The sequence below is a fragment of the Apus apus genome, chromosome 22 (assembly GCF_020740795.1).
Source record: "Apus apus isolate bApuApu2 chromosome 22, bApuApu2.pri.cur, whole genome shotgun sequence".
Lineage (NCBI taxonomy): Eukaryota > Metazoa > Chordata > Aves > Apodiformes > Apodidae > Apus > Apus apus.
In genome coordinates, this window is record NC_067303.1 from 5,405,954 (window position 1) to 5,417,700 (window position 11,747).

At 53.4% G+C, this 11,747-nt stretch overlaps 1 protein-coding gene across 1 annotated transcript; it reads left to right on the forward strand.

Annotated features, from left to right (window-relative positions):
• Positions 1–630: 630 nt before the first annotated feature.
• On the forward strand, positions 631–11,297 carry POU2AF2 (POU class 2 homeobox associating factor 2). Its single transcript, XM_051638308.1, has 5 exons — positions 631–671; positions 3,524–3,683; positions 8,923–8,965; positions 9,705–10,003; positions 10,896–11,297. The coding sequence occupies exons 1-5, from the start codon at positions 631–633 to the stop codon at positions 11,295–11,297; spliced, it is 945 nt and encodes a 314-aa protein (XP_051494268.1).
• Positions 11,298–11,747: the final 450 nt, after the last annotated feature.

Genomic DNA, 11,747 nt, shown 5'->3' on the forward strand with positions numbered 1-11,747 from the left:
AACCCTGCCCTCCCCCAGCAGCAGGTGGGTTTGCTGAAGGATGTTCCTGCCTGTCCCATGAGCATGATGAGCCTTCCCCCTCTGCTGACAGCTGCCATGCAGACCCTCCTGGGTTCAGAGTGCCCAAAGATCCTGTTTTAATTGTGTAATTCACAAGCTTGGGGGTCCCAGAGAGACCCCCGCAGCATCGGGGCATCTCACACTTAAACAGGAGAAGATGCTCTTGGCCCACGTCTTGCTTTTCCAGGCAGGTTCCTCTCCTGGCAGGAGAAAGATTTTCCAGCCTTTCACTTGAACCCAAGTTCTTTCTCTTGGCCAACCTCAGCTCAGTGTCCATCCGTGCAATGTCAGCTCAGACAGGAAAGAGATTCTTTAGGAATCATCCACGCTGACCATGCAAATTGGAGCGAGAAAACACAGCAGGAGATTTGCATTTAAGCAAATCCCAAACAAGGCATCGTGTGGAGGGGCCAGTAAATTGTAGGAAAGACATTTCCACCAGGCTCAGCTGGAAGTCCACCAGTGGAGCATGAGCCCTGCCTTCCCTCTGCTCTGGGAAGCTCATGACCAACAACCCTTCTCCAAGACCCTGCAGAATCCAAAGGCTGGGAGGTGTCAGCAGTGACCACCATGGAAGCAGGTGAGTTGCAGCACCTCGACTTTCCTCAAAGGTAAAGGTGCCTCTTCCTGGAAATATCATGGAAAGGACATTCCGTGCCACCCTTGGGCTGAGAGTAAAACCCAAAGAAATCAGAAAGAATTGCCTAAAGTCAACGTGTGGCATCTGGAATGTCCCAAGAATTTAATAGCATCTCTGGGCTGAATTTGTCTTCCTTCACGGTGCAGTATTTCTATTTGTTTGGTGTTTTTTTTTTTTCCAAAAGGCAGTTAGATCCTGCTGATGTGAAATAGGATTAAATTTACTCAAAAAATTACATAAACTTGGGCCTAAATTAGCATGGACTTCCTCAGTGCTGCCAACAGCAGAGTTACCCTGAGCTTTAATAGCTCAGCATCACATCCTCAGGAATAACTCACTGAAAGAGGCAGGTTGAGGTAGGTGAGGCTGGACTGTTAAAAACAGGGTCAGAGAACAGAGACATTGCACTTTAAGAACCTGAGCAGAGGAATAAACGAGTGTATGAAGCAATTTCAGCAGCACAGAACTCCTGTGTAAAAGCAAGGAGGTATGGAAGTGTTTTTGTAGTGTCTTTTAAGGCAGATGTTAGAAAACCAGGGCTGCAGAAGTGCTGGAGATGGTCCCAGAGAAGCAAGGTCAGTTTACCCAAAGAGGCTGTAGGACTGGGCAATGTCAGCCTGCAGAGCAGCAGAATAAAAGCTGCTCAGAGCTTTCCCAAGGATGTTATTTTAGAAATATCCCTCTTCCCAAAATTAAATATAAGACTGTCTGCCTGGCTTCAGCCTCCTCTGTGAGTTCTGTGCTGATTCAATGCCTGAATCTTCAGCTGAGTTGAAGAGTTACAGCTGGTTACAAGAGTGGATGAGTTATGGCAGGTACCAAACCCTCCCTGAGCTGAGGGAACCGTGCTGCATGTTCAGACAAATGACAAAACCCTTCTCCCTAAAGGAACTCTCATGCAAAGATGTAGGAAGCACAGTTATTTTCCTGCCAGTTCTACCTGCTCTGCCCCAGCTTTTCAGCTCCAGGTCCATGTGCTTCCAACTGCTCTGAGTGAGAACAGCCCTGAAAAGGGACTAGAGGAGGCAGAATTCTACCTGGGGCCACAGAAAAGGGCCAGACTCAGTGAGAACAGCCCTGAAAAGGGACTAGAGGAGGCAGAATTCTAGCTGGGGCCACAGAAAAGAGCCAGCCTCAGTGTACAGGTTCTCCTCAGCTGCCAGGGTTGAGCTCCACTTCTGGCTGAGTCCTGGCTTGCCCACAGATGCTCACTGGTCTGTATCCAGGCTCAGTGTTCACCCCTGTTTTGATCACAGTCTCTTGCAATGGGTTTGCCCTGTGTGCCTAACCTTGGCTGAAGTCCCTCTGGCTACACCAAAACCAGGCTGCAGTTGCCCAGAGCCCAACAGGAAACATTTGGGACACCCCCCAAGGCAACACTGAGACTCTGTGTTGTTTGAACCCTCTGCCTGTCCCTTCCTAAGCTCCCCGGGTGCACCTGGGGACACAAAGCCACGTGAGGGAAAGTCACAAATGGGGCCAAAAACGGAGCTTTGCACCTCCTGAAGAAGCAGGAGGGCAGAATGATCAAACACCATTTTAGGGATCAAACAGATCAGCTGTGGAATGGCTGGTTTTGTCCCCTTGGGAGAACGTGGCTGCCTGTTTTCCAAGGGATTAGCTTCAAAGCCAAGTTCTACTCTGGAAGATTTCAATACAAGCCCATATGGACTCTCCTCCCTGGCTCCACAGGTGCCAGCTCTCTGCTCAGGCACAGCCTGCTCACCAGGATAAAAGAGCTCTGCCTGGTTTTGTGCCTCACACCTCCCTGCCCCCCCTGTGCCAAACACAGGGCAGATCCCACAAAGCCAGGAGGAGAAGACAGGGGCTTGACACCAGAAGTCACACAGCCCCTGTTGGAGGGGTTGTGCTGTGTTGGGTGACACTGCACCCCTGTTTGTGCCTTCCTGGATAACCCTGATAAAACAGCAGAGCCTGCAGGCCCCCGTGTTTGCTGTGGATGCAGAGCAGGCTGAGCAGGCAGCTCCTTTTCCCTTCCCCAAATCCCCACTGTGATTCCCATCACCTTCCAGAGGATCCACTCCAACCCTCTGGGGTGGTTCCCCTCCTTGCTGCACTGAGGTCAAAGCTGACAGAGCCTTGTGCTGGACACCAGCAGCTCTACAAGGACAAGGAGGAGCTCAAACCACAGCAGTTCTGAGAGAGGCAACAAGGGCTGCAGAGTCACAGCAGATTTTGCTGACCCAGAGGAAAATGTAGGATCCCCCAGAGCTTTCTTGGGAAAAATGAAAGCCAAAAGTCATCAGGCAGCCACCTCTGGGGCAGAGGGAGCTGCACAGACACCTCAAGGCACCCAAAGCTGAAATGCAGGGTAGGGCACCTCTACAAATGAGCACAGTTCACTCTCAGGCTCACATGGGATCATTTTGTATTGTCACCAGCAGTTTCCTCTGCCTCCTTCCTAACCTGATGTTCAGAGGCCACGAATTTGCTTCTTCTGTCACAACTTGGTAGCAACTTTCCAACACCTGAAGGGGGCCTACGAGAAACCTGGGATGGGGCTTCTCACACGGGTGTGTAGTGAGAGGACAAGGGGCAGTGGTTTGAAGCTTAAAGAGGGGAGATTCAGGTTGGACAGTAGGAAGAAGCTCTTTCCTGGTGAGACCCTGGCCCAGGTTGCCCAGGGAAGCTGTGGCTGCCCCATCCCTGGCAGTGTTGAAGGGCAGGTTGGATGGGGCTGGGAGCAGCCTGGGCTGGTGGGAGGTGTCCCTGCCCATGCAGGGGGTTGGATCTAGATGATCTTTCAGGTCCCTTCCAACCCAAACCACTCCATGTTTCTATGATTCTATGAACCCCTTCCAGCTGCTCTGGGCTTTCCCTGACCTCCTTTAATGCTTCTTTCATTCCCTCAGTCCCCACAGATTTCGGCAAGCGGGTGTACCAAGGAGTGAGGGTGAAACACACAGTCAAGGATCTGCTGGCTGAAAAAAGATCCAGGCAGAGCAGTGGCTGCCGCTTCCCTGTAAGTCTCTCCCCAACACTCTCTCCCTCCTTTTTCCTTCTGGAACTCGAGCAGAAAAGTCATGTCATGTCACCTGGTTTACAGAGCGTTTCTGTGGAGTTCAGGGCACTGCCCATAGTGACAGGGAGCAGCAAAAAAACCCACCTGCAACACTAATGTTGGCCCCAAAAGATCACAGAAGGCTCCTTGATTATTTTTTTTACATCAGTGAAGCTCCGAGGGATTAAAGTCCTTTGCTATTGTTGGTTTGTTGATTGGGGTTTTTTTTAAGCAAATCAGTAATGCTGAATTTCTCATTCCTTCCTCACCCTGCTTATGACAACTTTCCAAGTCAGCTTCCTTTGCCCTCGAACAACTCATTGCCACAAAAATAGATGTTCTTCCCTGAATGTTGTGCTCCTTCCAGCTCCTCTCTGGCACACGAGAGTGCCAGGGGAGATGCAGTGATGCTATGGTCTGGAAAGAGGCCAAGCATCAGGTTGTTAAGAGATCATTCCTTTTTAAAGTGGTTCTATGGCAACAGGAAACCTCACTCAAATTATAGTGCACTACAGGGTTGGGTTTTTTTTTCCCCAGTTGCTGGCCAGAAAAGCAATGCTGTCCCCAGAAGGGGACAAAATATTGCAGGTGGCAGCACGTGGCACCCAGCAGCAGGGGAGTCCATTCCCTGTGTCCTCTCAAGACTCACCTTTCCCAGGCAGCAGGACTTCACTTCCAGGCTGGTAGGGAGCAATGGGGGCACTGCCAGATGAGGAGATGCAGTCAAGCTGCTGAAGCCATCCTGGAAGGAAAAGGTGGGAGCAGAGACCTGAATTACTGGCAGCAGGAGACACATGTTAGAAGTTTTGATGATCTTTTCACCCACCCACCCCACCTCCCCAAGCTCTTTGCCATTAGCAAAACAACAAGACCTCAAATGGACTTGTAAGTCTTTTTCTCACTGTTCCTTTCATGCACGTTCACTCTCTGTAACAAAACAGGCAGAAACCAGCACGGGCATTACCAAGAAACATGGGGAGGGGCTTGGGACAAGGGCAGGGAGGGAGAGGACGAGGGGGAAGGGATGAAAACTGGAAGAGGGAGATTGAGGTGAGACATGAGGAGGAAATTCCTGAGTGTGAGGGTGGGGAGAGCCTGGCCCAGGTTGCCCAGGGAAGCTGTGGCTGCCCCATCCCTGGCAGTGTTGAAGGGCAGGTTGGATGGGGCTTGGAGCAGCCTGGGCTGGTGGGAGGTGTCCCTGCCCATGCAGGGGGGTGGATCTGGATGATCTTTAAGGTCCCTTCCAACCCAAACCCTCCCATGATCCTATGGCACAAAGCAAGATCTACCCCGACGCCCTCAGGGCTGCTGCAGAGAGGCAAAAGACCCCCTGAGCCGTGGACAGTCACTGGAAAACACGTGCTCCCCCCCATGCAGGCATTTGGGAAGGCTGCCCTGGGGAGCAGCAGGAAGCAGCTGCTGTGTTTGCACATCCTGGTGGGTCAGTGCCCTGCTCTCCCAGCTCCCTGCCCAGCGGCGGCAGCTTCAACAGCTGCAATCAAAAGCCCCAGGCACTGTAAAAACCCTTCCTGCTTTATTGCCCTTGGCTTTGTGCTCCAAAGCTCAGCACTTGCCTGTGGCTAATGCAAAATCAGCCCTGCTGCTCATTCCCGAGGAGAGACAAAGTGTTATTGTGCAGGGCAAACATCCTTATTTGCTTGGCTGGATTGTGAAGGGAACAGCTGGAAGGGCAGCTCTGTTTATCTGACATCATAAATATAATCCAGAATCAAAGCACATGGCAGATAACTGAGCTTTGCTGTGTTTATGATGCAGTGTAATTCAGCTGCATCTTTTGTTCCAACCTGATCTTTGCTCCAAAATCAGGAAGCCTTTGATTTTGCTCCAAAAATCTATGGTGTGTGGAGGAGATCTGCTACAGAAAGGTCGTTGCTCATCAAGTGGGAGCTGCTGGGTTGTTGACTGAGGCAGCAGAACAGCAACAATTTCATGACTGCCAGGCCCTGCACATGATAATTGGTAGGGAACCAGTGTGTACTGTGGGGAAAACCACACGGTCTGGGCTTCTGAGTTCCCACCAACTGCAGGGATTGGTCCTGAGCTTTAGGAACCATGAAGGTTGGAAGGGTCCTCAAAGATCATCAATTTCCAACCCCCCTGCACGGGCAGGGAACCCCACATAAACGTGTCAGAGACTACAGTGAGATCCATTTCATACTTGTTGGCCCAGTTCTGGGCTCCCCAGTTCAAGGAGCTACCGGAGAGTCCAGCCCAGAGCACTGAGATGCTGAAGGGGCTGGAGCACCTGCCTGTGAGGAAAGGCTGGGAGAGCTGGGGCTGCTCAGCTGGAGAAAAGGAGGCTGAGGGGGGAGCTGATCAGTGCTGGGCAATATCTGCAGGGGGTGGCAGGAGGATGGGGCCAGACTCTTCCCAGTGGTGCCCAGTGACAGGACAAGGGGCAATGGGCACAAACTGGAGCACAGGAGGTTGGACCTGGATGTGAGAAAATACTTGTTGACTCTGAGGGTACCAGAGCCCTGGGACAGGCTGCCCAGGGAGGCTGTGGAGTCTCCATCCCTGGAGACATTCCAAGCCTGGACATGTTCCTGTGGGATCTGCTCTAGGGGATCCTGCTCTGGCAGGGGGTTGGACTAGATGATCTCCAGAGGTCCCTTCCAACCCCCACCCCTCTGTGACTTTTTTTCCTTTGGCTCATCCACTGCATAGGCATGACCCAGCAGTTACCCTCTGCGTGGGAAAAGATCACCCCCTTCTCTCAGGTGGGGACACTGGTGGGTACCCAGGTGGAGCCCTGTGCCCAGCAGCACTCAGAGGCCAAGGACAGATCATTCAGCAAAGCAGGGAGGTGCCCTGCCCAGCCTGAGCTTTGCTTTTCTGGTTCATCTTTAGTACTTCAGCTGCTCTACTACGGGTTGGGCCCAGAGAGGAGAAACACTGAGGGCAAAGTATAGTCAGAAGGCACCATGGGTCCCCACTGCAGGACAAGACCATTATTTTGACCTGAATCCTTACATTTCCTGCCCCAAGACAGCCTGGTAGCTGGACAAAACTCCTGGGTAACCAAATTAGGGAAGCAGCACACCCCCTGGAGCCCCCCAGGCAGTACCTCTGCCCAGGCATGTGTAGGAAGGGCTGGGACCAAGCTCACCAGCAGCTGAGTGATGCTAACCAGACACCCTGTTGCAGGAGATCCAGCTCTCCCAGCCCCACAGCACTGGGAGGAAGTCCAGCAGGGAGGAAATGAGCTGATGGGCTTCAATTAGGGCCAGCAATTTGTCACCTGATAAGAAGCAGGGAGGCAAGTGAAATGTAGATCTCTGCAAGCTGCCTGCTCTGGTGGAGGCCAAAGATGGGCTGCTGCAGGGGCTCTTCCCATGGAATGAAGGCAGGGGAGGCCCTTGCAGCTGCTGTCAGCTCTGTGGTCACCCACCATGGTGTGGGGCAAGGGGACCTGCTGCCTGTGACACTGTCAGGTGGTTTCTGTGGCTGTTGAACAGGCAGGATCAAAGCCCAGCTGAGATGCCCTGCTAATCTGAAATGCTCCACAGGCTGGCAGCTGTGCCCAGGGACCTTCCTGTCCTTCCAGGAGAGCATCCCAGCTCCCTTCACTGCAGCCCTTTGCCCTGAAGGCAGCACCTCTGCTACCTGCAGTTCCTAACTCAGCTTCTCCCTCAAACACAGTACCAGGGGTGCCAGGTGACAGCCCCAGGCTGCTTCCCCGTGGGGTGTTAAGACTGGGCTCTAAATACCAGTGCAGGGGCCTCCACCACTGCTTCCCAAGGGATTCCTCCTCAGTGCCTGCAGAAAGAGGTGGATACAATGGGATGGGCAGGCAGGGGAGGTGGTGGTGAAAATCCCTGAAGCAGAAGGGGGTGTGGGTGCTGAGAAAGGGGTGTCTGCTGAGGCCAGATTTGCATGAGGAGGCTTTAGCCCTGCAGGGCAGTGGGTACTTCCAGCTCTCATCCTCCCTGGGGTCTGGGGCTGAGAATGGCCCAGCTGAGGACACTGCAAGCCCCAGCCCTGACCCTGCCAGCTCAACATCCTCATCTGCCCACAAGCCCAAGGGCTCCTTCCTGACACCTCCTGTCACTCCCACAGCCTCTGTGACTTGTGTGGGCTCGGAGCTCATTTCCATGATGGAGCAGGGAGCAGCTGCAAACCTTCCTTCAGCAGTAAAAGGAAGTCCCAGCACGGGCAAATTTAATTCAAATCTTAAACCTCTAAATTTGGTTGCTTGCTGTGGCAGGAACCTCCTGGTTGCACTATGCAAACTGGAAGCAGCATGCCAGCATCCCTGGGCAGGGCTGCAGCCCAGCTGAGGGGAGTGAAGCCAACTGCATTCCTGCTCCAAGGGCTTGGAGATCTGGAGATGGGACTGATGAAACTCCCTGTCTGGTCCCTGCTCCAGCAGCTGCCTTTGCCACTCTGCTTTTTAAGGAATTAGCACCAGGGTCACTCAGGGCTAAATTTCTTTTACCTAGAGAGCAAGAGGATATTTATTATTAGTATCAATTCTGCTACAGCACCCAGACAGAAGCTGGGAACAGCTGCCTCCTGCTCACAGCCTGCTGGTCCTGCTGGGGGGACCCCTCAAGTGTGGCAGGCAGACAGCACAGGAGAGCTGGGATGGAATGTAGGCAGAGCAAAATCTGCCTGTTTTGAGCAGCCAAGGACTGAGATACCAGCTCGTTGAGACCTGGTGTGTGCCAGCATCAGAAGGGCTGCTCAGCATCCTGCCTGCCCTAAGGAGCCCTGCAGTGCACGAGGAGGAAGCCAGTTATCTTTGTATTTCTGCTGTTATCAGCCCTACGTGTGGCCTTCAAAGTCTCATATCCTACACCTGCTGATACCTCAAGAGGCCCCGGACTTGAAGCCTTCTAGTTAAGCTCCTCACACCCACAGCACCAAGGCTCAAATAGTGCAGCTGAATTATGCAGACACCTTCGTAGAATCACAGAATGGTTTGGGTTGGAAGTGACCTCAAAGATCATCCAGATCCAGCCCCCTGCATGGGCAGGGACACCTCCCACCAGCCCAGGCTGCTCCAAGCCCCACCCAACCTGCCCTTCAACACTGCCAGGGATGGGGCAGCCACAGCTTCCCTGGGCAACCTGGGCCAGTGCCTTCCTCCCCTCATGGATTCCCTTCCCAAACTGCATACCCTGAGAGCTGCCCTGCTTTGAAAGGTCATTTTTTAACACGTCTCTCTCTTTTGCAGGCCAGCAGCAGCACACCTCAGTCACCTTTTGTCCCAGTGCCAGGTGAGGTTTCCCTCCACAGATCAATCACTGCCTTCTGTGCAGGCTGGACAGCTGGCACTGTGCCTGTCTCTTCTCCTCCAAAGGACATGGAGTGAGCAAAGAAGCACAGGATCAGGGCCACCCCTCAGAGAACTCCAGGGGAAAGTGCCTGAGAGAGTCAAACCAGGAACAGCAGCAATAAAGGAAAGGCCCTGAATTCTTGTATGAAATCCCCAAAGAGGGGAAAAGAGAAGCAGTTAGAGCAGCTTCCATCTCCTTTGATAGTGCCACACAGAACCCCTTCTATTCCTTCTGCATCTCCCAGTTTCCCCCAAGCTGGAGGGAAAGTACAAAACCAGGAGCTGACACATTTTGCCCCCTCAGCTCCTGGGCAGGGAAAGGGGAGTGAGGCCACAGGAGAGGGAGGTGGGTTTGCAGCTCCAACCCAGAGCCCAGGGGCTGCAGCAGCAGAGCCTGGCAAAGCCCAGCTCCAACCTTCTGGCCTCATACTTGGGGCTTCCCAGAACAGGTGGGTTTGCTGCAGATGGAGCTTGTCAGCTGGATCAGGGCAGGCTGAGGTGCTACAAGCACTGGGCTTGATGCTCATCTCAAGCCAGGATTGACTCCTCCTGCCCTGGGCCAAGCTAGAATGTAAAGGGCTCTACTTTGTACCTGCAGAGCTATCCAGAGCTCTCTGGGCACCCCAGGAGCTGCTGTTACTGGTTTTCCTGTAGCCAACCCTTTTTTCTGACCACCACAGGCTCACCCACCACGGCTGGTTACTATGGCCTCAGGAGACCCTTCACATCTGAGGTGGATTTCCACAACACAAAGCAGTTTGTCAGTGATGCCTACTCGTCCCCTCTAGGCTCCAAGCCCTTCTTGTGTGATTCCTCTGCCCCTCAGGGCTACCCAGCACTTCTGGACCCATATCTCACCGAGCAGTATGGGGATCACCATGCTGGTTCCCTCACAGCTGGAACCAGCTCCTTCTTCAGCCCTTCCTCTGTGCCCTCCCTCCTGCCGCCCTTCCCCAACGACACAGCACACTTCCTGCTGGTGAGTCCATGGTTCTGAGTCCCTCAGCAACACAAAACCTGGGTTAACTCAGGGGGTCTGGGGTGAGAAGCTGTGGCTGTCCCCGGAGGCAGCCCCAGCAGAGCACACAACAGGTGGGGAACTTCTCTTGGCTCCCCCTCTCCATCTAATTGTCCCTGCTTGTTGCAGGTCGACTCCCAAATCAACAACCTCCCCTGCTCCCCTAAGCAACTACTCCAATGAGCTCCTTAAGTTTCTAGGAACATAATTTGCAGGCTCCAGGCCATTGCCCATCCTGATCCCTGCCACTTCCCAGGAGTCAGCTCCATTCACAGCCCCAGGGCAGAGCTCCTGAGGGTCAGGGCTGCTCCATCCCTCTGCAAGCCCATTCCAGACCTTTCCCTTCAACAGCTTTCACACCAAACACTGCTCCAGAGCAACAGGAACCCTTGTGAGTGTCCCCAGCCAGGCCCTGGGAATAGATGTTCCATTACCTCCAGGACAAGCTTTTTTTCTTAAGGGTCTTCCTTGTCTTCTTTCCCCACTTCTACCTGAAAGGAGGTTGTAGGGAGGTGGGAACTGGGCTCTTCTCTCAAGTGAATCATGACAAGATGAGAGGAAGTGGCCTGAAGCTGCACCAGGGGAGGTTTAGGCTGGGTATTAGGAAGAATTTCTTTACCCAAAGAGTGGGTGGGCAGTGGAACAGGCTGCCCAGGGAGCTGGTGGAGCCACCATCCCTGGAAGTGTTGAAGAGAAACGTAGATGTGGAGCTTAGGGATGTGATTTAAGCACTGAAGGGGTAAATCAGGTTATGGCCGGGGGGGTTTAGGTTACAGTTGGACTTGATGATCTCCAAGGTCCACTCCAACCAGGATGATTCTATTCTATGATTCTATTCTGTTCTTCCAAGCAGAGAGAGCCCTGGGAACAGACCTCACCCGACAGCCTCAGCCAGGCAGAGTGTGCCTGCCCAGACCCCCTGCAAGCACTGCCTGCCAGCACCAGCTGCCTCTCCTCACATCAGCCCGGAGGTGTTTCCCCAACCCGAAGCTCAGGGTGGAGCCCTGCCATCCCTGGAGCTCACCCCTACCCTCTGCACCCTCTGGAAGATGTCCACTACTCCCCCAGCTTCGCTGCCACCTCGTCCTGCTCCTTCCCACCCCTGCTGACTGTGCCAAACGAGTTCACCTCCAGGATGAGCCACCTCCCTCCAGAGCAGCCCACGGAGACACCAGCTCTTCACGATGGCTCTGCCTGGGCCAAAGAGGATGGAAGCTCCATCTGGGGGACTTGTGAAGGCCGGAGAACTTATTGATGAGATCAGAGCTGGAGGAAAAGAAAAATGGACCGTTACTGAAGCAAATTAATTACTTGCACTTTTTCCCCCCTAAAGCTGTATTTAGAAACACAGTCCCTTGGTTATACCACATTTAGCTTATTGTGGTGCCTTCTAGGGCCATTTCTCACAGACCCACTGTGCTACAAGTAAAATACACAGCCTGAAAAAGTATCTGCACTCTATGAGCCTTCCCTACAAACAAGAACCTCAGGTAGTGTGAGGGTGGTGAGAGCCTGGCCCAGGTTGCCCAGGGAAGCTGTGGCTGCCCCATCCCTGGCAGTGTTGAAGGGCAGGTTGGATGGGGCTTGGAGCAACTTGTGCTGGTGGGAGGTGTCCCTGCCCATGCAGGGGTTGGATCTGGATGATCTTTCAGGTCCCTTCCAACCCAGACCAGCCTGTGGTTCTATGATGATTGGTCCTTCTTCT

Coding starts and splice junctions, on each gene's coding strand:
- POU2AF2 (XM_051638308.1), top strand. CDS start 631: ATGGAAGCAGGTGAGTTGCAGCACCTCGACTTTCCTCAAAG. Junction 672..3,523: donor CACCTCGACTTTCCTCAAAG/GTAAAGGTGCCT, acceptor AACCCCTTCCAG/CTGCTCTGGGCTTTCCCTGA. Junction 3,684..8,922: donor GCAGTGGCTGCCGCTTCCCT/GTAAGTCTCTCC, acceptor TCTCTTTTGCAG/GCCAGCAGCAGCACACCTCA.